General features: G+C 66.2%; 1 protein-coding gene across 1 annotated transcript in view; it reads left to right on the top strand.

Moving 5' to 3' along the window:
• FLNC (filamin C) overlaps window positions 1–25,366 on the top strand; it is a 39,164-nt gene extending 13,798 nt beyond the window's left edge. The window contains 32 exon segments of the mRNA XM_066995453.1: window positions 17–177; window positions 1,245–1,335; window positions 1,461–1,630; window positions 2,232–2,349; window positions 3,153–3,415; window positions 4,141–4,738; window positions 5,609–5,782; window positions 6,499–6,661; window positions 7,119–7,279; window positions 7,808–7,975; window positions 8,508–8,631; window positions 8,973–9,129; window positions 9,515–9,704; window positions 10,592–10,839; window positions 11,395–11,482; window positions 11,578–11,718; window positions 11,804–11,932; window positions 12,409–12,582; window positions 13,083–13,244; window positions 13,329–13,532; window positions 14,231–14,383; window positions 14,476–14,598; window positions 15,603–15,845; window positions 18,022–18,291; window positions 19,285–19,422; window positions 20,111–20,226; window positions 20,313–20,442; window positions 21,705–21,881; window positions 22,699–22,895; window positions 22,898–22,917; window positions 23,651–23,859; window positions 25,141–25,366. Of these exon segments, the coding sequence (XP_066851554.1) occupies window positions 17–177; window positions 1,245–1,335; window positions 1,461–1,630; window positions 2,232–2,349; window positions 3,153–3,415; window positions 4,141–4,738; window positions 5,609–5,782; window positions 6,499–6,661; window positions 7,119–7,279; window positions 7,808–7,975; window positions 8,508–8,631; window positions 8,973–9,129; window positions 9,515–9,704; window positions 10,592–10,839; window positions 11,395–11,482; window positions 11,578–11,718; window positions 11,804–11,932; window positions 12,409–12,582; window positions 13,083–13,244; window positions 13,329–13,532; window positions 14,231–14,383; window positions 14,476–14,598; window positions 15,603–15,845; window positions 18,022–18,291; window positions 19,285–19,422; window positions 20,111–20,226; window positions 20,313–20,442; window positions 21,705–21,881; window positions 22,699–22,895; window positions 22,898–22,917; window positions 23,651–23,859; window positions 25,141–25,328 (5,648 nt within the window). The 3' untranslated portion in view covers window positions 25,329–25,366.
• Window positions 25,367–26,297: the final 931 nt, after the last annotated feature.

Below are 26,297 nucleotides of genomic sequence, written 5' to 3'. Positions count from 1 at the left end.
GGCCCCCCGCCCGCAGGGGACGTGAGCATCGGCATCAAGTGCGCGCCGGGCGTGGTGGGGCCGCTGGAGGCCGACATCGACTTCGACATCATCAAGAACGACAACGACACCTTCACCGTCAAGTACACGCCGCCCGGCGCCGGGCTCTACACCATCATGGTGCTCTTCGCCAACCAGGTGCGCCGCCGGGACGCCCGTCCCCACGGGGACACTCGTGCCGTGGTGGTGCCACCCCCATGGGGCCACTCGTCCCCAGCAGTGCCACTTGTGCCACAGTGGTGCCACTCCCATGGTGCCACTTGTCTCCAGTGGTGCCACTTGTGCTATGGTGGTGCCACTTGTCCCCCACAGTGCCACTTGTCCCCCACAGTGCCACTTGTCCCCCACAGTGCCACTTGTGCCATGGTAGTGCCACCCCCAGCAGTGCCACTTGTGCCATGGTGGTGCTACTTGTCCCCAGTAGTGCCACTCATCCTCCTGATGGTGCCACTCGTCCCCTGCAGTGCCACTCGTCCCCCGCAGTGCCACTTGTGCCATGGTGGTGCCACTTGTGCCTGGCGGTGCCACTCGTGCCATGGTAGTGCCACTCGTCCCCTACCAGTGCCACTTGTGCCATGGTGGTGATACTTGTCCCCAGGGGTGCCACTCGCACCCCTGGTGGTGCCACTTGTGCCCAGCAGTGCCACTTGTCCCCTAGCGGTATCACTCATCCCCTGGCGGTGTCACTCCTGGCACGCACCCACCCACGTCCCTTGGCCATGCTGCTTTGGGGTTGTGCCACCCCGTCCCTTGGCCGTGTCCCCTGTCCCCTGGCCGTGTCCCCAGCCATGCTGTCTGTCCCCTGGCAGCACCTCCTGGCAGTGTCCCCTTTCACTCAGCTGTGTCCCCTGTCCCTGGCCATGTCCTCTGGCGGCGTCCTTGGTCCTGGCCGTGTCCCTGGGCCACGTCCCCTGTCCTTGCCACGATCCTGGCCGTGTCCCTTGTCCATGGCAGTGCCATCCTGTCCCTGGCCGTGTCCCCTGTCCCAGACTGTGCTCTATGTCCCCTGGCCATGTCCCCTGTCCCTGGTGGTGTCCCCTGGTGGTGTCCTTTGTCCTGGCCGTGCCCCTGGGCCACATACCCTCTCCTTGCCATGACCCTGACCGTGTCCCTCATCTGTGGCAGTGCCACCCCATCCCTGGCCATGCTCCATGTCCCTGTCCCCTGTCCCTGGCCGTGTCCCTGACCCGAGCCTGTCCCCGCAGGAGATCCCCAGCAGCCCGTTCCGCATCAAGGTGGACCCGTGCCACGACAGCAGCAAGGTCAAGGCGGAGGGGCCCGGCCTCAGCCGCACAGGTGAGGGGACGGGGACGGGGTTTGGGGGCTGGGGGGCGCTGGGTTTGGGGGTCTCAGGGTGCTGTGGGTCTGGGCGCCATGGGGCAGGACCCATGGGTGCTGACAGTGCTGGCGGTGCCACGCAGGTGTGGAGGTGGGCAAGCCGACCCACTTCACGGTGCACACGAAGGGCGCGGGCAAGGCCAAGCTGGACGTGCAGTTTGCGGGGCCAGGGAAGGGCCCGGCCGTGCGCGACTTCGAGGTCATCGACAACCACGACTACTCCTACACCGTCAAGTACACGGCCCTGCAGCAGGTGCGCCAGGGGGGGCACCCGTGGGAGCCATCCCATAGCAGCCATCCCATGGGGGCCGTCCCATGGGGTCCATCCCATAGTGGCCGTCCCATTGAACCACCCGTTGCAGCACCCCATCCACCAGGCATCTCCACGATCATCCCATATGGACACCACCATGGGCACCCCGCCTTTATGGGTACTCCCATGGTCCCCCCCCCCCCATCCCTGTGGGTACCCCAATGGCTCCCCCCCATCCCTATGAGCACCCCCTGTCCCCCCTCCCATGGGCACCCAGTCCCCATGGGCACCCCAACACTGGCACCCCATGGAGCACCCCTATGGGTACCCAATCCCTACGAGCACCCCATGAACCCCTCTATGGGCAGCTGTGCCCTGCTCCCAGCCACCCCACAGGGGCCACCCCTCGCATCCCCAGAACCCCCCAGTCCCCTGGGCACCCCCACAAATGGGGCACCCATGGGGTCCCTGCAGGCTCCCACCCATAGGAGCCCCCAAAATGCTGGGTGCCCCCCTTTCCCTAGCAGCCCCTGGGTACCCCCGGGTGGGTGCAGGGACCCCTCTGGCCCCCAGCAGCACCCTGAGGTGCCGTGTCCTGCAGGGTAACATGACCGTGGTGGTGACCTACGGGGGGGACCCGGTCCCCAAGAGCCCCTTCAGCGTCAACGTGGCGCCGGCCCTGCAGCTCAGCAAGGTCAAGGTGCAGGGCCTCAGCACCAGTGAGTGGGGGCGGTGCTGTGGGGCGGAGGGGGGGGCACCATGGGGTGGGGGGCACCATGGGGCAAGGGGGCTCCATGGGGTGGGGGCACCCGGGTGGTGTATATGGGACCATCAGGCACAGGAGGCATTGTGGGGAGGGTGTGGGACCCCCACGGTGTGGGGTGCCCTGTGGGGTGGGTGCACCAGGGCACGGGACCCCCATGGTTATGGGGTGCCCCATGGGGTGGGTGTGCCCTGGTGAAGTGTAGGATCCCCTTGGTTATGGCACACCCCATATGGTGGGTGCACCCTGGTAGGATGTGGGGCCCCCCTTGGTTATGGGGCACCCCACAGAGTGGATGTGCCTGGCAGGGTTGGGGATCCCTGTTGGTATGGGGTGCCCCATGGGGTGGGTGCGCCCCAGCAAAGTGTAGGATCCCCTTGGTTATGGGACACCCCATAGGGTGGGTGCACCTTGGTAGGATGTGGGACCCCGTTGGTTATGGGGTACCCTTGGGGTGGGTGCAGCAGGGCATGGGATCCCCTTAGTTATGGGGCACCCCATAGGGTGGGTGAACCTGGCAGGGTTGGGGACCCCTGTGGTTATGGGGTGCCCCGTGGGGTGGGTGCACCAGAGCACGGATCTCCCTTGGTTATGGGATGCCCTGTAGGGTAGGATGTGGGACCCCTTTGCTGTTGGGGCTCCCCATGGGGAGGGCGCACCAGGACATCCTTGGGGACCCCCTGCAGCTATGGGGCACCCCAGGGAGGGCCGGGACCCTGGGACCCCCCCCCCATTGACACCTTCCCCCCACACCTGCAGAGGTGGCCGTGGGGCAGGAGCAGGCGTTCGCGGTGGAGACGCAGGGCGCGGGCGGGCAGGGCCGGCTGGACGTGCGCATCTCGGCGCCCTCGCGCCGCCCCGTGCCCTGCAAGGTGGAGCCGGGGACGGCCGGCGGCCCCCACCGCGTGCAGTACGTGCCCCCCGAGGAGGGGCCCTACAAGGTGGACGTCACCTACGACGGGCACCCCGTCCCTGGCAGCCCCTTCACCGTGGAGGCTGTGCTGCCCCCCGACCCCTCCAAGGTGAGCTGGTGTTCGTGTGCTTGTTGCATGCTTCTTGGTTGCACGCTTCTGCCTTGCACGTGCTTGTTGCACACTCCTTGCTCATGTTCCCTTGTTGTGTGCTCCTTCCTCACATGCTCTTCTTGCTGCATGCCCTTGTTGCACGCTCCCTGCTTGCACACGCACTTATTACACGCTCCTTCCTCGCTCATGCTTGTTGCACGCTCCCAGCTCACACCCGCTTCTTCCTTGCCCACACTCAGTGTGCTCCCTGCTTGCACACGCTTGGTGCACGCTCCCTGCTCGCACTCACTCATACCCACCCAGCTGGCTCATGGCCTTGTGGCCTGCACACCCCCGCTCCTTGCACACTCCTTGCTCATGCTGAGGGCATCCTGCAGGTGTGCTGTCCCGGCGCACACCCATGACACTCGTGCTTTGCGCACACGTGGCGCTCCGTGCTGCTTGCGTGCACCTGGGCGCAGCCAGAGGGGGCATGGGTGGTGGTGTGCGTGGTGTGGGGACCCCGTCCCCTCTGACCCCCCCCGTCCCCTCTCACACCCCCTGTCCCCTCTGATGCCCCCGACCCTTCTCATGTCCCCGACATACCCCGAGCCCTCTGATGTCCCCTGACCCCTCTGAAGCCCCCATCCCCTCCAACATCCCCCATCCCTTCTCATGTCCCCAACGTCCCCCAACCCATCCGATGCCCCCCGATCCCTCTGACACCCCCGACGCCCCTGCAGGTGAGCGCCTACGGGCCGGGTCTGCAGGGCGGCCTGGTGGGCACCCCGGCGCCCTTCACCATCGACACCAAGGGGGCCGGCACCGGCGGGCTGGGGCTGACGGTGGAGGGCCCGTGCGAGGCCAAGATCGAGTGCCAGGACAACGGCGACGGCTCGTGCTCGGTGTCCTACCTGCCGACGGAGCCGGGCGAGTACGCTATCAACATCCTCTTCGCCGAGCGCCACATCCCCGGCAGCCCCTTCAAGGCCGACGTCCGGCCCGTCTTCGACCCCAGCAAGGTGACGGCCAGCGGCCCCGGGCTGGAGCGTGGCAAGGCCGGCGAGGCGGCCACCTTCCTGGTGGACTGCTCCAAGGCGGGCGACGCCGAGCTCACCATCGAGATCATCTCAGACTCGGGGGTCAAGGCGGAGGTGCTGATCCAGAACAACCGGGACGGCACCTACGCCATCACCTACACGCCCGCCTGCCCCGGCTCCTACACCATCACCATCAAGTACGGCGGGCACCCCGTGCCCAAGTTCCCCATCCGCGTCACCGTTGACCCCGCCATCGACACCAGCGGCGTCAAGGTCTACGGCAAAGGCGTGGAGCCCCGAGGTGAGGGCAGTGCGCGGGTGGCCCGGGTGTGGGGTGAGCACGGAGCACTCCGTGGGTGCCTCCTCCCCTGGGTGTCCCCATGGACATCTCCTTCCCCATGGGCATTTGTTTCCCAACGGGCATCTCCATGGGTATTCCATCCCCATGGGCATCTCCACGGGCATCCCCCATGGATATCCCATCCCGTTAGTATCTTTGTGGACGTCCCCATGAGTGTCTTCTTCCCAATGGGCATCCCCTTCCCGATGGGCATCTCCATGGGTGTCCCATCCCCATGGACATCTCCTTCCTGATGGGCATCTCCATGGGCATCCCATCCCATCGGCATCTTTCTGGGCATCCCCATGGGTGTCCCATCCCATTGGGCATCTCCATGTGCACCTCCTTCCCCATGGGCATTTCCTACCCAATGGGAATCTCCATGGGCATCCCATCCCCATGGGGCATCTTTGTGGACATCCCCATGGGTGTCTCCTTCCCCATGGGCACCCCAACCCCATTGGCACCTCCTTTCCCTGGGCTTCTCCTCCCCATGGATGTCTCCTCCCCATGGGCACCCTGATGTTCACCTACAACCACAGGCACCCCAATTGGCGCCCCAAGGGGCACCCCAATGAATATTTCCCCATGGGCACCCCAATGTGCACCCACTCCCCATGGGCACCCCAATTGATATCTCCTCCCCTTGGGCACCCCAATGGGCACCCGAATGGATGCCTCCTCCCCATTGTGCACCCCATTGGCCCTTTCCTCCCCATGGGCACCCCCATGGGCACCCCGTTGTGCACCTGCTCCCCATGGGCACCCCAATTGACACCTCCTCCCCATGGCCCCCCTTGGGGTCACCCCCGTTCTGACGCTGCCCCACAGGGGTGCTGCGGGAGGTCAGCACCGACTTCACGGTGGACGCACGGGCGCTCACCAAGACCGGGGGGCCCCACGTCAAAGCCCGGGTGCTGAACCCCTCGGGCGCCAAGACCGACACCTATGTCACCGACCACGGCGACGGCACCTACCGCGTGGACTACACGCCCTACGAGGATGGTGAGGGACCCCACAGACCCCACTGGGACCCCAGCCCCCACTAGAGGGCCCCCACTAGAGGACCCCTTTCCACCCCCAAATCCCAATCGGGAACCTCCCAAATGCCCCCGACTTGGGAACCCCATGACCCCCAGCTAGAGACCCACACATCCCGGGGCCAGGGATGATCCCCCCCCAAAAGCCCCCATGAGGGATCCCCTAAAAACCCCAACCATGGACTGTCCCACTGAGGGACCCTTCCCAAAATAATACGACCAGGGACCCCCATAACCTTGCCCAGGGACCCCCAACCCCACTATTTGCCCCCCCCCCCAACTCCTCCAATGAGGGGTCCCCTAAAAAACCCAACCAGGGACCCCCCAAAGACTCCTCCATATGGGATCCTCCCCCAAAAAGCAGCCAGAGACCCCTCACCCCTGCCCAGATCCCCCCAATCCCCTTACTTATGGTCCCCCAATCCCCTAGTGGAGCCCCCAACTCCTCCAATGTGGGACCCCCAAAAAAACCCCCAACAAGGGACCTCCTCCCCAAAACCCCAGCCAGGGCCCCCCAAAACCCCTATTTAGGGCCCCCCAATTCCTCCAATATGGGACCCCCAAAAACCTCTGCAATCTGAGACTCCCCCCAGCCCCTCCCAATGAGGGACCCCCCCCCATAGCCCCCTAGGGCCCTCCCAGCCCCCCGCTGGCCCCGGGGGTGACGTTTGCCCCCCGCAGGCGTGCACCACGTGGAGGTGACGTACAAGGACGTGGCGGTGCCGCTCAGCCCCTTCCGCGTGGCCGTGGCCGAGGGCTGTGAGCCCACCCGCGTGCGTGCCCACGGCCCCGGCCTGGAGGGAGGTCTGGTGGGCACGGCCAACTGCTTCACCGTGGAGACCAGGTGGGCACCGGCACCGGCACCCTGCCGTGGTGGTGGAACCCCCAGCCCCATGCCACCATGGGCACCCCAGTCCCCTTGCCGTGGTGGTGGCACCTCCATTTCCCTGCCACCATGGGCACCCCAATTCCTTTGTCGTGGAGGTGACACCTCCAGCCCCATGCCACCATGGGCACCTCCATCACCCCAAGATCGAGGGTCACCCTGCCATGGAGGTGGCACCTCCAGCCCCATGCCACCATGGGAATCTCCATCACCCTTCCATGGAGGTGGCACCTCTGTCACCCTACCATGGTGGTGGCACCTCCATCACCCTACCACCATGGGCACCCCGATCCCCTTGCCCTGGAGGTGGCACCTCCGTCACCCTACCACCATGGGTACCTCCATCCCCTTGCCCTGGAGGTGCCACCCCCTGCCCCCACCCATCCCCATCCCTGAGCGGCGCCGCTGTCCCCAGGGGCGCGGGCACCGGGGGCCTGGGCCTGGCCATTGAGGGCCCTTCGGAGGCGAAGATGTCCTGCAAGGACAACAAGGACGGCAGCTGCACGGTGGAGTACATCCCCTTCACGCCCGGCGACTACGACGTCAACATCACCTTCGGCGGCCACCCCATCCCTGGTGCGTGGGGACGGGGATGGGGCTGGGGGCTCCCCGGGGTCTTCTGCTGTGCTGCCCCCAGGGCAGTGGGGTCCCTGTGGCCTTGCTGTCCCCACATGGCCGTGTTGTCCCCATTGTCACACTGCCCCCATGCCTGTGGTGTCCCCACACCCACGGTGACCCCATCCCCATGCTGTCCCCATGCCCCTGGTGACCCCATCTCCGCGTTGTCCCCCACTCCATCCCCACGCTGTCCCCTTGCCCGTGGTCTCTCTGTCCCCTCACTGTCCCCATGCCCATTTTGTCCCCACGTTGTCCCTATGCCCAAATTGTCCCCATGCCCACATTGTCCCTGCATTGTCCCCGCATTGTCCCCATGCCCGTGTTCTCCTTGTGCCTACGTTGTCTCCACACTGTCCCCATATTGTCCCCATGCCCATGTTGTCCCCATGCTGTCCCCATGCCCTTGCTGTCCCTGTGTCCGTGTTGTCCCCCTGTCCCCGTGCCGTCCCCGTGCCGGCGGTGACGCCGCGCCGTGCTGTGCCACAGGGAGCCCGTTCCGGGTGCCGGTGCAGGACGTGGTGGACCCCAGCAAGGTGAAGTGCTCAGGGCCGGGGCTGGGCCCCAGCGTCCGCGCCCGCCTGCCCCAGACCTTCACCGTGGACTGCAGCGCCGCAGGGCTGGCGCCGCTCGAGGTCACGCTGCTGGGACCCACCGGTGCGTGGGGCTGGGGGGCTGTGTCCCATGGGGTGGCCTTCCCGTGGGGTGTCCTGTGCCATGGGGTGACTTATCCATAGGGTGCCTGCCCCGTGGGGAGTCCTGTGCCATGGGGTGACTTATCCATGGGGTACCCTGCCCCATGGGGTGCTTGCCCCGCAGCATGCCCTCCCCTGTGGGGTGTCCTGCTCCATGGGGTGCCCTGCCCTGTGGGGTGACTTCTCCCATGGGGTCCCCTGTCCAGAAGTGATGTGCCCCACATGGTGCCATACTCCATAGGGTGCCCTGTTCCATAGGGGGCTGTGCCCATGGATGCCCTGCCCCACATGGTGCCCTGCCCCATAGGGTGCCCTGCCCCATGGTGTGCCCTGCTCCAGAAGACACCCTGCCCCATAGGATGTCCTTCCCCATAGTGTGCCTTGCCTGCCCCATAGGGTTCCCTGCCCCACAGGATGCTCTGTCCATGGGTCTCCCTGCCCTACGGGGACCCTGCCCCACAGGGACCCAGCCCCACTGATCCTCCCTCCCGCAGGCCTGGCGGAGCCGGTAGAGGTGCGTGACAACGGGGACGGCACCCACAAGGTGACCTACACCCCGGCCACCGACGGGCCCTACACTGTGGCCGTCAAGTATGCCGACCAGGAGGTGCCGCGCAGGTGAGGGGCAGCGCCCAGCCCCACTGATCCCCATGCCCTACTGATCCCTGTGCCCCATTGATCCCTGTGCCCCATTGATCCCTGTGCCCCACTGATCCCTGAGCTCCCCACTGATCCCTGTGCCCCACACTGATCCTGTGCTCCACAGTGACCCCATGCCCCACTGGGCCGGTGCCCCACTGGCCCTGTGCTCCACGTTGGCCCCGTGCCCCACTGAACCTTGTCCCCTCCACCGAACCTTGTTCCCCGCATTCACCCCATGTCCCCTACCAACCCTGTTTCCCATACTGACCCCATACCCCACTGACCCCGTGCCCCCCAACGACCCCGTGTCCCTGCAGCCCCTTCAAGATCAAGGTGCTGCCCGCCCACGACGCCAGCAAGGTGCGCGCCAGCGGCCCGGGGCTGAGCGCCAGCGGCATCCCCGCCAGCCTGCCCGTGGAGTTCACCATCGACGCGCGCAACGCCGGCGAGGGGCTGCTGACCGTGCAGATCCTGGTGAGCCCCACCGCGTGCCTCGTACCGTCCCGTGGGGCGCTGAGACCCATAGGGCTCCCTATGGCCGTCCCATGGGGCGCTGAACCCCACAGGGTGCCCTGGTACCATGCCTTGGGGGGGGGGCTGAGCCCCATAGAAGGCTCTTACGCCCCTGCAATGGGGTGCCAGGCCCCGTGGTCACACAGCACACATCAATGGGGCGCTGAGCCCTATATGTAACTCTTGCACCCATGTAATGGGGTGCCGAGCCCCATAGGGCCCCCTATGACCATCCCATGGGGCACCAAACCCCATAGAGCTCCCTGTGGCCATTCCATGGGGTGCTGAGCCCCATAGGGCTCCCTGTGGCCGTCCCATGGGGCGCTGAGCCACACGGTGCCCACAGGACCCTGAGGGGCAGCCTAAGAAGGCGGCGATCCGGGACAACGGGGACGGCACCTACACGGTGTCCTACGTGCCCGACCTGCCGGGGCGCTACACCATCACCATCAAGTACGGCGGGGACGAGATCCCCTGCTCGCCCTTCCGCATCCACGCCGTGCCCTCCGGCGACGCCAGCAAGTGCCTCGTCACAGGTGGGCCCTGCCCCATGGCGTGCCCCGCTGCCCCACGGCGTCCCCACGCTGCCCTATGACTTCCCCGTGCCACCCCATGCTACCTCCTGCTACCCCACGGCATCCCCCTGCCGCCCCATTGTGCCCCGTGCTGCCCCGTAGCATCCCTGTGTTGCCCCATGGCATCCTCCTGCTGCCCCACAGATTCTCCATGCTGCCCCACATCATTCCCTTGCTGCCCCACTGTGCCCTGTGCTGCCCCGTGGCATCCCTGCGCTGCCCCACGCCACCTCCTTGCTGCCCCATGGATTTTCCGTGCTCCCCCACAGCACCCCCTTGCTGCCCCGTTGTGCCCTCTGCTGCCCCACGGCGCACCCATGCTGCCCCACGGCATCCCCACGCTGCCCCACGGCACACCCATGCTGCCCCCTGCCACCCCACGGTTTCGCCTCACTGCCCCACTGCTGCCCCACAGATTCCCTGTGCTGCCCCACAGCGCCTCGTGCCACCCCACACCATTCCCCACGCTGCCCCACACCGACCCACAGCATCCCCCCCCCCGCCCCACAGCTTCCCTCCGCTGCCCCACGGCTTCCCCACGGCATCCCCTCCTTGCCTTGCCCCACGCTGCCCCATGGCTGCCCCCCCATCACCCCCCACCCCACGGCGTCCACGGGTGCCCCCGAGCAGAGCAGGATGTGCTGGCCCCCCGGCCCCCCCCGGCCCCCGCAGCCCCCCGCAGCCCCCCCATCTCATCCGCTTTTCCCTCGTCTCTCTTTGCAGTATCCATTGGGGGCCACGGACTGGGTAAGTGGGGCCGGGGGCCAGGGGGCGAGGGTCTGGGTTGGGGGGGGTGGGCCGGGCCGGGTCCCCGTGACCGTGTCCCACCCCCCCGCCCCCCCCCGCAGGTGCCTGCCTGGGCCCCACCATCCAGATCGGGGAGGAGACGGTGATCACGGTGGACGCCAAGGCGGCCGGGCAGGGCAAGGTGACCTGCAAGGTGTCGACGCCCGATGGGGCCGAGCTGGACGTGGACGTGGTGGAGAACCACGACGGCACCTTCGACATCTACTACACCGCCCCCGAGCCCGGCAAATACGTCATCACCATCCGCTTCGGGGGCGAGCACGTCCCCAACAGCCCCTTCCACGTCCTGGTAGGTGGTGGTGGGGGCACCATGGGACTTGGGGGCCTTGGAGGGCTGGGAGATGATGACGAGCGCCATGGGGCAGAGAGTTGGGGCCGTAGTGGGTACCATCGGGTCAGGAAGTCGAGGTGGCATGAGGTTGAGCTGAAGCCACGTTGGGCATCATGGGATAGAAGGTCATGGTGGGCACCATGGGGCTGGGGGTTGTGGTGGGCACCATGGGGCTGGGACACCAAGGGGAGTACCGTGGGGCAGAGCTGGCACCATAGGGAGTACTGGTGGGCCAGGAGATCACAATGGGAGCCACGGGGTAGAGCTGGGGCCGCACTGGGAACCACGGGGTTGGGAGACCTTGGTGGGCACCGTGGGGTTGTGGTGGGCACCGTGGGGCTAGGAGACCGTGACAAGCACCATGGGGCAGGGCTGGGAGTGTAGGGGGCACCAAGGGGATGGGAAATGGTCATGGGCATCGTGGGGCAGAGCTGGGGCTGTGGTGGCCACCCTGGGACTGGGAGACCCCCCCGGGGGGCTGTGGTACTGACACCGCTCTGCCCATGGTGCCAGGCCACGGCGGAGCCTCCTGCCACTGCCGAGAGCCTTCGCCCCTTCAACCTCGTCATCCCCTTCACCGTGCAGAAGGGCGAGATCACAGGTATGGGGTGAGGGGGGCGTGGTGTGGGGCATGGTGTGGGGCACGGTGTGGGACGCTAGTGTCCCCACGGCACCCTGGTGACGCGGCGTCCCCAGGCGAGGTGCGGATGCCCTCGGGGAAGACGGCGCGTCCCAACATCACGGACAACAAGGACGGGACGGTGACGGTGCGCTACGCCCCCACCGAGAAAGGGCTGCACGAGATGGACATCCGCTACGACGGCAACCACATCCCCGGTGAGCACTGGGAGCACTGGGAAGGGGCTGAACCCTGATCCCCGACGCTGTGGCCCCGTGTCCCTGACTGTCCCCATGTCCCCAGGGAGCCCGCTCCAGTTCTACGTGGATGCCATCAACCCGCGGCACGTCAGCGCCTACGGGCCGGGGCTGAGCCATGGCATGGTCAACAAGCCGTGCACCTTCACCATTGTCACCAAGGACGCTGGGGAGGGTGAGTGATGGTCCCAGGGGGGTGGGAGGGGTTGGGAGAGCGTGATGGGCAGCATGGGGTTGGGAGATCATGGGGTCACCAAGGGGTTGGGAGACTGGGGGGGTGCAACTGTAGGTTTGGGAGAACGTGAAGAGTGCCACAGGGTTGGAAGACCATGAGGGACACCATAGGGTTGGAAGACCATGTTAGCCACCATTGGGTTAGAAGATCATGTTGGCCATCATTGGGTTGGAAGACCACAATGGGCACCATTGGGTTGGAAGACCATGATGGCCATGGTTGTGTTGGAAGACGGCGGTGGCCACCATAGGGTTGGAAGACCGTGATGGACACAATGGGGTTGGGAGATCCTGGTGGCCACCACAGGGCTGGGAGGCCGTGATGAACGCTGCTTGGTTGGGAGATGGTGGTGGGCACCATGGGGCTGGGGGAGTGTGGTGGGCGCTGTGGTGCTGACCCCCTGCCCCGTGCCCCAGGTGGGCTCTCGCTGGCGGTGGAGGGCCCCTCCAAGGCAGAGATCACCTGCAAGGATAACAAGGACGGGACCTGCACCGTGTCCTACCTGCCCACGGCCCCCGGGGACTACAACATCATCGTCCGCTTCGACGACAAGCACATCCCGGGCAGCCCCTTCACCGCCAAGATCACTGGTGAGAGGGGGCTCAAGGAGGCCTTTGGGGACCCCCTCTGGCCTTGGGGACCTCTGCCTGGCCATGGTCATGGGGACACCTGCGTGGCCTCTGGGAATCATCGTATGGCCATGGGGTCCCTTGTCCAGCCCTGGCCACCAGGACCCCATTGTATGGCCACGGGTACCATGTCCATGTGGTCCTGGGGACCCCTAAACGGTCGTGGCCATGGGGACCCTTGAATGGCTGTGGGGATCCCACCGTGTGGCTATGGGGACACCTGCATGGTCATGATCATGGGGACCCATGCATGGCCACCAGGACCCCACCACATGGCCTTGGGGACCCTGTGTGGTCACGGGGACCCCATCAGGTGGCATTGGGTGCATTGCATGGCCACCAGGACCCCACCACACGTCCCCACATGGCCCTGGGGATCCTGCTCACGTGGCCACAGGCCCACAGCCACGGGACCCCCACGCTGCCCCCCCTCTTGCCCCCCACTGACGGTGCCTCCACAGGGGACGACTCGATGCGGACGTCCCAGCTGAACGTGGGCACCTCAACGGACGTCTCGCTGAAGATCACGGAGACGGACCTGAGCCTGCTGACCGCCAGCATCCGGGCGCCCTCGGGCAACGAGGAGCCCTGCCTGCTCAAGCGGCTGCCCAACCGCCACATCGGTGCGTGGGGACACGGGGATGTGGGGACACGGGGACGTGGGGACACCCAGTGGTGGCGGTGGCTAACGGTGGCGTCTCCCCCAGGCATCTCCTTCACGCCCAAGGAGGTGGGCGAGCATGTGGTGAGCGTGAAGAAGAGCGGGCAGCACGTCACCAACAGCCCCTTCAAGATCCTGGTGGGGCAGTCGGAGATCGGGGACGCCAGCCGGGTGAAGGTGTGGGGCAAGGGGCTGGTGGAGGGGCACACGTTCGAGGTGGCCGAGTTCATCGTGGACACGCGTAATGCTGGTGAGACCACGGGCAGGGATGGGGACGGGGATGGGGACAGGGCAGGGTCATCGGTGTGACGCGGTTAGGGCTGGCATGGGGTGGTGGCCGAGGGCATGTCGTGGCTGAGGCCAGCACAGGACGGGTGGTGGCCGTGGTGGTGGCATGGCTGAGGCCAGCACTGGGTGGTGGCCATGGTGGTGGTGCGGCGGTAGCCAAGGGGCTGATGGGATGGTGGCTGTGATGATGCCATGGTCATGGCTGGGGTGGGATGGGTGGTGGTCATGGCATAGCCAAGGGATGGAGGCCATGGCTATGGCATGGTCATGGTCAGGATGGGATGGGTGGTGGCCATGGCATGGCCAAGGGCAACCAACATGGGATGGAGACCATGGTGTTGGCATGGTCATGGTCAGGATGGGATGGGTGGTGGCCATGGCATGGCCAGGGACAATGTAGGATGGAGACCATGATGATGATATGGTCATGACCGGAATGAGATGGGTGGTGGCCATGGCATGGCCAAGGCCAACTTCGGGTGGTAGCCGTAGTTGTGACTGTGTTGGGATGGGCTGGTGGCCGTGATGGTGGCATGGCCAAGGCCAGCATGGGGTGGTGGCCGTGGTGGTGGCACGGCCGTGGCCAGGATGGGCTGGTGGCCTCATGACGCCCCCGTCCATGCTGGGGAACGGCCCCAAACATGTCCCCACTCTGCCCAGGCTATGGCGGGCTGGGCCTGTCCATCGAGGGCCCCAGCAAGGTGGACATCAACTGCGAGGACGTGGAGGACGGCACCTGCAAGGTCACCTACTGCCCCACCGAGCCCGGCAACTATATCATCAACATCAAGTTCGCCGACAAGCATGTTCCAGGTGGGCGCGGGGACGGGGCAGGGGCTGGCGAGGTCCCCCCAGGAAGGGGTGGCCGGGGTGGGCACGCTGAGCTGGTGGCTGTCCCCCCCCAGGGAGCCCCTTCACGGTGAAGGTGACGGGCGAGGGGCGCATGAAGGAGAGCATCACGCGCCGGCGCCAGGCCCCCTCCATTGCCACCATCGGCAGCACCTGCGACCTCAACCTCAAGATCCCAGGTAGGGCGCGCGTCTTCCTCCTCCTCCTCCTCCTTCTCCTCCTCCTCCTGCTCCTGCGCCTCTGCGGCGGGGACGGGGACAGGGACAGGACAGGGACAGGACAGGGACAGGGCAATGACAGGGACAGGACAGGGACAGGACAGGGACAGGGACGCGTCTCGGCCGCTCCAGCTCTGATTTCCGCCGCCTTCTTCCTTCTCTCCTCGTCCGTCCGTGCACCGTCCCCATGTCTGTCCGCATGTGCCTGTGCCCCTCCGTGCGTGCGTCCCTCCGGGTTTGTCCGTCTGTCCGTGCCCCCACCCATGTGTCCATCTGTCCATGCCTGTGACTGTCTGTGTACTGGCCCGTCTGCCCGTGTACCTGCCCGTCCATCCGTGCCCATTCATCCCCGCACACCCTCCTCCACCTGTATAACCATCCATCCACCCATCCATCCATGTCTCCATCCTTCTGTGCTTCTCTCCATCCATCTGATGTCCGTCCATCCATCCATGTTTCCGTCCATCCATTCATCCGTCACTCATCCAACCATCAACTTTCCATGTGCCCGCCCATCCGTCCGTCCATCCATCCATCCACGTGTCCATGCATTCATGCATCCATTGTGCATCCACCCACCCACCCATCCATTCATCATCCATTCATGTGTCCGTCCATCCATCCATCTATCCATGCATCCATCAATCATCCATCCATGTTTCCACCCTTCCATCATCCATCTATCTATGCATGCATGCATCCATCCATCCATTCATGTTTTCACCCATCCATCCTTCTGTCCGTATTTCCATCCATCCATCCATGTGTTCATCCATCCATCCATCCGTGCATCCATGTTTCCACCCATCCATCAATCCATTGATGTGCCAATCCACATTTCCATCCATCCACGCACGTGTCCATGTGTCCTCATGTCTTCCCATGTGCCACTGTCCCCGTCCCCGTGTCGGTGTCCCCGTGTCGGTGTCCCCGTGCCCGCCCGGCGCGCGGCGGCGGCGCCGCAGGGAACTGGTTCCAGATGGTGTCGGCGCAGGAGCGCCTGACGCGCACCTTCACGCGGAGCAGCCACACGTACACGCGCACCGAGCGCACCGAGATCAGCAAGACGCGCGGCGGCGAGACCAAGCGGGAGGTGCGGGTGGAGGAGTCCACGCAGGTCGGCGGCGACCCCTTCCCCAACGTCTTCGGGGACTTCCTGGGCCGTGAGGGCCTGGGCGCCTTCAGCAGCATCGCCCGCGGCCAGGAGGGTGCGTGCGGGGCGTGCGTGTGCCGGGGCGTGCGTGTGCCTGCACCAGGGGCTGGGTGCACCTGCATGGGGGCATGCTTGTGCGAGGGATGGGTGCATGGGTACATGGGAGAGTGCTTGTGCAAGGGTTGGGTGCACCTGCATGGGGGAATGTGCTTGTGCAAGGGCTGGTGCATGTGTACATGGGGGGCATGCTTGTGCAAGGGATAGGTGCATGTGTACATGGGAGAGTGTTTGTGCAAGGGCTTGGTGCACCTGTACATGTGGAAACGTGCTTGTGCAACGGCTGGGTGCATGTGTACATGGGAGAGTGCTTGTGCAAGGGCTGGGTGCACATGCATGGGGGAATGTGCTTGTGCAAAGGCTGGGTGCACTTGCACATGGGAGAGAGTGCAAGGATTTGGTGTATTTGCACGTGGGAGCCTGCTTGCACAGGTGCTGGCTGTGCATTTGCACCCAGGACTCTGCTAGCAGAAGGGCTGGATGCACATAGGAGTTTGCACGAGCCATGGGTGTGCATTTGCATATGGGTTTGTGCATGCACATGCTGCACCTTGGACAGTGTTTGCGCGGCACCGTGTGCCTGTATGGGGCCGGGTGTGTGCTTGCACGTGGGAGGGGGCTTGCTCAGGGCTGTGCACGCTTACACAGCGCTGTGGGCGATGCACAAGAGCACAAGCTTGCACCAAGGCTGAGCGTGGGTTTGCACACAGGAGCGTGCTGGCACAGGGGCCGTGTGCTCACCATGCATGGCATGAGCGTGTTTGCACAGGGCTGTGTGTGCTTGCACAGGGGTGTGCCCCCCCAGGGGACCACGCACCTTCCCACGGCAGCTGCACGTGCCCCTTGCACGAGGCCTTGCACAAGGGCTGGCTCACACAGGCCCGGCACACGCCTTCCCCTGGCACAGGGCATTTGCGCAAGGTGCCTTGCACGAGGCTGCCCTTGCACAAGCGTGGCAGCTGGGCACTGGTGACGCGGTGCTCACAAGAGGTGCGCGTGCCCTTGCACAGGCTAACACAGGCCTTGCACAGAGCCCTTTGCTCAAGCGTGTGGGTGTGTGTGATCACGGGGGCGTGCAAGCCCCTAGCACGAGGGTGTGACCTCACGGCGTGCACACCTAGAGGCGCGTGCTGGGCGGGTCCTTTGCACTGGGGTGTGCACACGCTGGGGACGTCTGCTCACGGGCGTGCTTGTGCCCCGCGCACGAGGCTGCACGCTCAGCAGGCGAGGGGGCACGGGGGGGGGGGCGCGTGTGCCCTTTGCACGAGGGTGCAGGCTCCCTGGGGCACCTGCAGACCCCTCGCTGCTGGCTGCAATCTCCTTGGGGTGCGTGCAAGCCCCTTACGGGGGGGGGGGGGTGCAGGCTTTTTGGGGTGCGTGCAAGCTCTTAGCAAACGGGTGCACGGTCTTGGGGTGCACGCAGACCCCTTGCAAACAGGTGCATGCTCCACGGGGTGCATGCAAGCCCCTTGCAGACAGGTGCACGCTTTTTGGGGTGCATGCAAACTCTTAGCAAACAGGCGCAGGCTATTGGGGTGCATGAAAACCCTTTGCAAATGGATGCACACTCTTTGGGGTGCATGAATCCCTTTGCAAGGGGGTGCAGGCTATTGGGGTGCACGCAAACCTCTTTTAAATGGGTGCAGGCTCCATGGGGTGCATGAAGCCCCCCAGCAGATGGGTGCACGCTCTTGGGGTGCACGCAGCCCCCTGGCAAAGAGGTGCAGGCTATTGGGGTGCATGCAACCCTCTTGCAAAGGGGTGCAGGCTATTGGGGTGCATGCAAACCTCCTTTAAATAGGTGCACACTCTTGGGGTGCACGCAGCCCCCTAGCAAACGGGTGCAGGGTATTTGGGTGCATGAAAACGCTTTGCAAACGGGTGCAGGCACTTTGGGGTGCATGAAGCCCCTCGCAAAGGGGTGCAGCCTGTTGGGGTGCATGAGAACCCCTCATAAATGGGTGCGCGCTCCATGGGGTGCACGCGGCCCCCCAGCAGATGGATGCAGGCTTTTTGGGGCGCATGCAAACCCCTTACAAACGGGTGCGCTCTTTGGGGCGCATGCAAGCTCTTAGCAAATGGCTGCACGCTCCCTGGGGTGCATGAAGCCCCCCCGGCAGAGGGGAGCAGCCCCCCCCCAGGACCCCGTGGGCGCAGTGACCGTGTCCCCGCAGGCGAGGCGGCCCCCCAGGAGCTGACGGCGCAGGTGCTGAGCCCCTCGGGGAAGCTGTTCGATGCCGAGGTGCTGGAGGGGGGGGACAGCACGTACAGCGTGCGCTTCGTGCCCCAGGAGATGGGCCCCCACACCGTCAACGTCAAGTACCGGGGGCAGCATGTGCCCGGCAGCCCCTTCCAGTTCACCGTGGGGCCGCTGGGCGAGGGGGGGGCCCACAAGGTGCGCGCCGGGGGCACCGGCCTGGAGCGCGGCGTGGCCGGGGTGCCAGGTGAGGGGGGTGGGGGGGGTGGGGGGGGTGATGGGGTGGGGGGGGGAATGGGGGTGCGATGGGGTGGGGGTGTGGTGGGATGGGGGGGCAATGGGATGGGGCATAATGGGGGTATAACGGGGGCGTAATGGGATGGGTGTGTAATGGGATGGGGGGAGTCAATGGGATGGGGGGCAACAGGGTGGGGGTGTAACGGGTTGGGGGTGTAACGGGTTGGGGGGGCAATGGGGTGGGGGTGTGATGGGAAGGGGGTGTAATAGGATGGAGGGGAAATGGGATGGGGGTGTAATAGGATGGGGGTGTAATGGGATCGGGGGCAATGGGGTGGGGTGTGATGGGATGGGGGTGTAATGGGATGGGGGGGCAATGCGGTGGGGCATAATGGGGGTGTAATGGGATGGGGGTGTAATGAGATGGGGGTACAATGGGGGTGTAATGGGATGGGGGTGCAACAGGGGTGTGATGGGATGGGGGTGTAGTGGGGGTGCAATGGGATAGGGCGGCAATGGCGATAGGGGTGCAACAGGGGCACAGCGGGGGTGCAACGGGGGTTTCATGGGGTGGGGGTACAACGGGGTGCAATGGGGGTTTGGGGGGCATGCAGTGGGATGGGGGGGGAATGGGGTGCAATGGGGGTTTGGTGGGGGTGCAATGGGGATAGGGTACAAGGGGGGCACAGTGGGGGTGCAATGGGGGTTTCGTGGGGTGGGGGTGCAATGGGATCGGGGTGCAATGGGGTGCAATGGGGGTTTGGAGGGGGTGCAATGGGGAGGGGGTGCATTGGGGATAGGAGCACAACGGGGGTGCAGCAGAGGTGCAATGCAGCTGGGGGTGCAATGGGGGTGCAGTGGGACACGTGTGCAATGGGGTGGGGGTGCAATGGGGTTTGGGTGCCCTGGGGGTGCAGTGGGGGGTCCGTGGGTGCAGGGCAGGGGACGCAGCGGGCGGGGGGCACACGGACCTCCCCCAGCTTCCCCCCCCATCCCCCTCCAGCCGAGTTCAGCATCTGGACGCGCGAGGCGGGCGCCGGGGGGCTCTCCATCGCCGTGGAGGGGCCCAGCAAGGCCGAGATCTCCTTCGAGGACCGCAAGGACGGGTCCTGCGGCGTCTCCTACGTCGTGCAGGAGCCCGGTGGGTCTGGGGGTCCCCAGCGGCACCGAGCCCCCCTAGTCCCAAATCCACCCCCCAAGCCCCGGAGCTTGTGGCTGGGGCCAGGGGAAAGGCGCTGGGGAGGGGGGTGCCCATGGCGGGGGGGGGGGGTCCCTGTGCATCCAGGAGGGATGTCCCCATGCAAGGGGGTCCTTGTGCAAGGGTGTCCCCGTGCACAAGTCTTCCCTGTGCAAGGATGTCCCCACCCAAGGGTGTCCCCATGCAAGGGGGTCCTAGTGCAAGTGCGTCCCCATGAAAGGATGTCCCCAAGTAAAGTCCCCATGAAGAGGTGTCCCCGTGCATGTCCCCATGTCCCCATCCAGAGATATCCCCACCCAAGGGTGCCCCCACCCAAGGGTGTCCTTGTGCATGTGCGTCCCCAGGCAAGGATGTTCCCACGCAAGGGGGTCCTTGTGTAGGGGTGTCCCTGTGCACAAGTCCTCCCCGTGCAAGAATGTCCCCACCCAAGGGTGCCCCCACCCAATGGGGTCCTTGTGCGAGTGTGTCCCCGTGAAAGGGTGTCCCCAGGCAAGGATGTCCCCATGCAGAGGGGTCCCCATGCAAGTCCCCGCTCAAGGGTGCCCCCGCCCAAGGGTGCCCCCACCCAAGCCCCCCACCCCTGCCCCGTGCAAGGGTGCCCCGGTGCGAGCCCCCCCCCCCCCCCCCGCAGGTGACTACGAGGTGTCCATCAAGTTCAACGAGGAGCACATCCCCGACAGCCCCTTCGTGGTGCCGGTGGCCTCGCACTCGGACGACGCGCGGCGCCTGACCGTCACCAGCCTGCAGGTACCCCCCGATGTCCCCCGACGCCCCCCATCATCATCGTCCCTGGCCCCCCCAAAGGCCGTGCCAACACCCAGTCCCCCCCGCAGGAGACGGTGACGGTGAACCAGCCGGCGTCCTTCGCCGTGCAGCTGAACGGGGCGCGCGGCGTCATCGACGCCAAGGTGCACACCCCGGCCGGCGTGGTGGAGGAGTGCTACGTCTCCGAGCTGGACGGAGGTGGGCGCAGGGACATGGGGGGGGGGGGGGGGGACATGGGGACACGAGGACACGGGTGGGGGGACATGGGGTGTGGGGATGTAGGGACGTGGGTTATGGGGACATGGGGTGTGGGCGCACAGGGACGCGGGTGTGGGGATGTAGGGACGTGGGGACATGGGATGTAGGGACACGGGGTGTGGGGACACGGGGTGTGGGGACATGGGTTGTGGAGACATAGGGATACAGGTTGTGGGGGCACCAGGTGTGGGGACATGGGGACACGGGCTGTGGGGACACGGGGACACAGGGACAAAGGGTGTAGAGACACAGGGATACAGGGTGTGGGGACACGGGGATATGGGGATGTGGGGAGGTAGGGACATGAGGATGTGGGGACACGGGGATGTGGGTACAGGGGGACATGGGGATGTGGGGACACAGGGACATAGAGACATGAGGATGTGGAGATGTGGGGATGGAGGGACATGGGGATATGGAGATGTGGGGACAGGGGGACATGGGACAGATACGGAGACACGGAGAACGTGGGGATGCAGGGAGGTGTAGGATGGGGGGACATGGGGTGTCGGGACATGGGGACATGGAGACAAGGAGGACATGTTCAGGGATGTGTGGGACACGGGGACATGGAGAGATGGGGTTGCAGGGACATGGGAACGTGGGGATATGGAGACAGAACATGGGGGTGCAGGGACACAGGGGACACGGGGAGATGGAGATATGGGGGACACAGATTTGCAGGGACATGGAGGACCTGGGGAGATGCAGGGACATGGGGGACAGGGTGACACTGGGGACATGGGGATGCAGGGATGCGGGGACTTGGGTATGTGGGGACAAAGATGCGGGGACATGGGGACACAAGGACGTAGAGGACATCTGTGGACACGGGGACACGGGGACATGGGGATGCAGTCACAGGGATGTGAGGATGCGTGGATGTGGGGACAAGGACACAGGGACATTGGAAGGCAGGGATGTGCAGGACATGGGGACCTGGGGACATGGGGACATGGCGTCATGCAGCACAGGCATGGGGGACGCAGGGACAGAGGGGATGTGGCAATAGTGGGAACTGGGGACAGGGTGCGGGGCCACGAGGGCTCGGGGACACGGGGCCATGCGGCGTGGACATGGGGACGTGGGGACAAGGGTGTGGGGGTCACAGGGGTGCAGGGACATGGAGACACGGAGTGTGGGGTCAAGGGGGTGCAGGGACACAGGGACGTGGGGTGACATTGCGATGTCCCCCCCCCCAGACAAGTACTCCATCGGGTTCCTGCCGCGGGAGAACGGGGTGCACTCCATCGACCTGCGCTTCAACGGGCGCCACGTGCCCGGCAGCCCCTTCAACATCCGCGTGGGCGAGCAGAGCCAGGCCGGGGACCCCGGGCTCGTCACCGCCTACGGGCCCGGCCTCGAGGGCGGCATCACAGGTGACAGCGCGGGGACACAACGGGGCTGGTGGCACGGGGGGGCGTGGGCGTGGATGGGGGGACATGGACGTGGCGTGGGGTGGGGGCAGTGGGGACAAGGCCGTTCCTATAGGGTGGTGGCAATGGGAATGTGCCCACGCCTTTGGGGTGGGGACCTTGGCAGTAGGGTGGTGGCAACAGGGACATGGCCATGGCATGGGGTGGTGGCAATGGGCATGTGCCCACGCCTATGGGGCGGTGGCAGTGGGGACATGGCCATGACCATGGCATGGGGTGGTGGCAATGAGGCCGTGGCTTTGCCTATAGGGTGATGGCAGTGGGGACTTGGCCATGGCATGGCCTGGTGGCAGTGGGGACATCGCTATGGCAGTAGGACGGTGGCAGTGAGGGCACGGCCATGGCACGGGGTGGTGGCAAGAGGGACATGGCCGTGCCTATAGGGTGGTGGCAATGGGAATGTGCCCATGCCTTTGGGGTGGTGGCAGTGGGGCCACAGCCATGGCATGGGGGGGTGGCAATGGGGATATGGCCATGGCGTTAGGATGGTGACAATAGGGACACGGCCATGGCACGGGGTGGTGGCAGTGGGGCCATGGCCATGGCAGTAGGATGGTGGCAATAGAGACACGGCCATGGCATGGGGTGGTGGTAATAGGAACATGGCCATGGCAGTAGGATGGTGACAATAGGGACATGGCCATGGCACGGGGTGGTGACAATAGGGCCATGGCATGGGATGGTGGCAGTGGGGCCGCGGCTCCGTGCGGCGGCTGCGGGGCCGTGCGCTGGCGGCAGCAGGTGACACGCGCGCCTGCAGGCGTGTGCTCCGAGTTCCTGGTGAAGACGGCCAACGCGGGGGCGGGCGCGCTCTCGGTCACCATCGACGGCCCCTCCAAGGTGAAGCTGGACTGCGTGGAGTGCGCCGAGGGCCACCGCGTCACCTACACCCCCATGGCCCCCGGCAACTACCTCATCTCCATCAAGTACGGCGGCCCCCACCACATCGTCGGCAGCCCCTTCAAGGCCAAGGTCACCGGTACGGTGCTGGGGACGGGGACGGGTCCTTGGGAGGATGACCGGGGTGGCACCAGGGGGGCGTCCCCAGGGTGGGGGACAGAGGGTCCCTAAGGTGACACGGAGGGGGCGTCCCCAAGATGGTGGGACAGGGGGTCCTTGGGGTGGTGTGGTGGGGGTGTCCCCAGGGTGGGGGGAGAGGGGGTGCCCGGGGTGACACGATGGGGGTGTCCCCAGGGTGGGGGACAGTGCGTACCCGGGGTGACACAGTGGTGGGGGGACATGGGGTCCCTAGGGTGACACGGTGGAGGTGTCCCCTTGGTGGTGGGACAGGGGGTGCCCAGGGTGACATGATGGGGGTGTCCCTGGGGTGATGGGGTGGGGGTGTCCCCCGGGGGGGGGGGGGGACGACAGGAGGTTCCTGGGGTGACACAGTGGGGGTGTTCCGAGGGTGATGTGATGGGGGGACCCCAAGGGGCTGTGACAGTGGGGTCCCCAGGGTGGCATGGTGGGGCATCCTCAGGGTGACGTCAGGGGGGTCCCCAAGGGGACGTGATGGGGGGTCCCCAATGGGACATGATGGGGGGGTCCCCAAAGTGCCTGCTGGGGGTCCCCACGGGGACGTGATTGGGGGGGTCCCAAAGGAGACGTGATGGGGGTCCCCAAGGTGATGGGTGGGGGTCCCCAAGGGGACATGATGGGGGTCCCTGGGGCGCAGCGGGGGGACACCGCGGTGACACCCCTCCCGCCCCCAGGCCCGCGGCTGTCGGGGGCCATAGCCTCCACGAGACGTCCACGGTGCTGGTGGAGACGGTGACGCGGGGGGGGGCGCGGGGCCCCCCCGCCTTCGGGGCGCTCCCCAAGTTCTCGTCGGACGCCAGCAAGGTGGTGGCGCGGGGCCCGGGGCTGGCCACCGCCTTCGTGGGGCAGAAGAACCACTTCTCCGTGGACTGCAGCAAGGCCGGTGCGTGGGGGGGGGGGGGATCGGGGGGATCCCGGGGGGTCCCAGGGGGGTGGGGGGGTCGGGGAGGGATCTGGGGGGGTCTGGAGTGGGGATTGGGGGAGAGCCGGGGGGATCTGGTGTGGGGAGTGGGAGGAATCGGGGGAGATCTGGCGTGGGGATTGGGGGGGCTCCAGGGGGATCTGGTGTGGGGATTGGGGGGGATCTGTGGGATCAGCCGTGGGCATTGGGGGGGGGATCTGGGAGGATCCGGTGTGAGGATGGGGGGGATTTGAAGGGATATGGCATGGGAAGGGGTGGGGGGGCAGGGGGATCAACCAAGGGCACTGGGGAAAAAATGGGAGGAACTGGTGTGAGGCCTTGGGGGATCTGAGGGGGTCTGGGGAAATTTGGCAGGGGGATTGGGGGCGTTCTGGGGGATCACAGGAAGATCCAGGGGGATCTGAGGCGATCCGGCATGGGGGTTGGAGGGGATCCTGGGGGTGTTGGGGTGGGGGTGATGTGCCGGGGGGATCTGGTGGTGGTGGTGGTGGGGATCTAGTTGCGGTGGGATCTGGTGGCAGTGGGGGTCTGGTGGTGGTGTTGGTGGGAATCTGGTGGTGGCAGTGGGGATCTGGTGGTGGGATCTAGTGTGGGGGATCTAGTGTGGGGGATCTGGTGGTGGGGGATCTGGTGGTGGGGGGAACTGGTGGCAGTGCTGGTGGGATCTGGGGGTGGTGGGGACCTGGTGGTGGTGCTGGTGGGGATCTGGTGGTGGTGGTGGGGTCTGGTGGTGGGATCTGGTGGTGGTGGTGGGGTCTGGTGGTGGGATCTGGTGGTGGTGGTGGGAAGCTGGTACTGGTGGGATGTGGTGGTGGTGGGGTCTGGTGATGATGCTGAAGGGACCTGGTGGTGGTGGTGGGGATCTGGTGGCGGTGGAGGGAATCTGGTGGGGGAGGGGATCTAGTGGCGGTGGTGCTGGGTATCTGGAGGTGGTGGGGATCTGGTGGTGGAGGAGATCTAGTGGCGGTGGTGGGGGGGGTCTGGTGGTGGTGTTGGTGGGAATCTGGTGTCAGTGGGGATCTGGTGGTGGGATCTGGTGGCGGTGCTGGGGATCTGGTGGTGGAGGGGATCTGGTGGTGGAGGGGATCTGGTGGTGGAAGGGATCTGGTGGTGGAGGGGGATCTAGTGGCGGTGGTGCTGGGGATCTGGCGGTGGTGCTGGGGATCTGGCGGCGCTGGTGGGGATCCGTGGGCGGTGGGGACCCTCCGGGATCGGCCGCCTGAGCGGCGTCGCGCCCCGCAGGCAGCAACATGCTGATGGTGGGCGTGCACGGCCCCAAGACGCCGTGCGAGGAGGTGTACGTGAAGCACGTGGGCAGCCGCGTGTACAACGTCACCTACACGGTGAAGGAGAAGGGCGACTACCTGCTCATCCTGCGCTGGGGCGACGACAACGTGCCCGGCAGCCCCTTCCGCGTCTCCGTGCCCTGAGCGCCGCCGCGCGCCCCAATAAAGCGCTGGCAACCCCGGGGGGGCTGCGTGGTGGTTCTTGGGGGCGGGGGGGGGTGGTCTTGGGGTCCTGGGCGGGGGTCTTGGGGTCGGGGGGTGCTGACACCCCGGGGGGCTGCGGCGTGGTTCTTGGGGGGGGCGGGGGGGGTGGTCTTGGGGTCCTGGGGGGTCTTGGGGTCAGGGGGTGCTGACACCCTGGAAGGCTGCGGCGTGGTGCTTGGGGGGGGTCTTGGGATCAGGGGGTGGGGTTGGGGGGTCCTGGGGGGTCCTGGGGGGTCCTGGGGTCGGGGGGGTCTTGGGGTCGGGGGGTGGGGTTGGGGGGTCCTGGGGGGTCCTGGGGGGTCCCAGGCACTGGGGAGCCTGGGTGGGTCCTGGGGTCGGGGGGGTCTTGGGGACAGGGGGTGTTGACACCCCGGGGGCTGCGGCGTGGTGCCTGGGGGGGGTCTTGGGATTGGGGGGTGGGGTGGGGGGATCCTGGGGGGTCCTGGGGGGTCCCAGGCATTGGGGGGCCTGGGTGGGTCCTGGGGTCAGGAGGGTCTTGGGGACAGGGGGTGTTGACACCCCGGGGGGCCGCAGCGTGGTGCTTGGGGGGGGGTCTTGGGATCGGGGGGTGGGGTTGGGGGGTCCTGCGGGGGTCCTGGGGGGTCCTGGGGTCGGGGGTCCCAGGGGGAGGTCCTGGGGGGGGCGGTCCCTAGGGGGTGGTCCTGGATGGGGGAGCAGTTCCCGGTGAGGGGGCTCCTGGGGAGGGGTTTGGGGTTGCTGACACCCCCGGGGGGCTGCAGCATGGTGTCTGGGGGGGGGGTCTTGGTGTCAGGGGGGTGGGGTTGGGGGGGATGGGGGGGTCCTGGGGTTGGGGGTCCCAGGGAGAGGTTGTGGGGAGATGATCCTGAGGGGTGGTCCTGGATGGGGGGGCAGTGCCCGTTGTGGGGGGGTCCTGGGGTTGGGGTGGAT

Source organism: Anser cygnoides, chromosome 1, assembly GCF_040182565.1.
Source record: "Anser cygnoides isolate HZ-2024a breed goose chromosome 1, Taihu_goose_T2T_genome, whole genome shotgun sequence".
Taxonomy (NCBI): Eukaryota; Metazoa; Chordata; class Aves; order Anseriformes; family Anatidae; genus Anser; species Anser cygnoides.
Note: the sequence above shows the minus strand (reverse complement) of the source record. Positions and strands in the feature narration are given on the sequence as shown.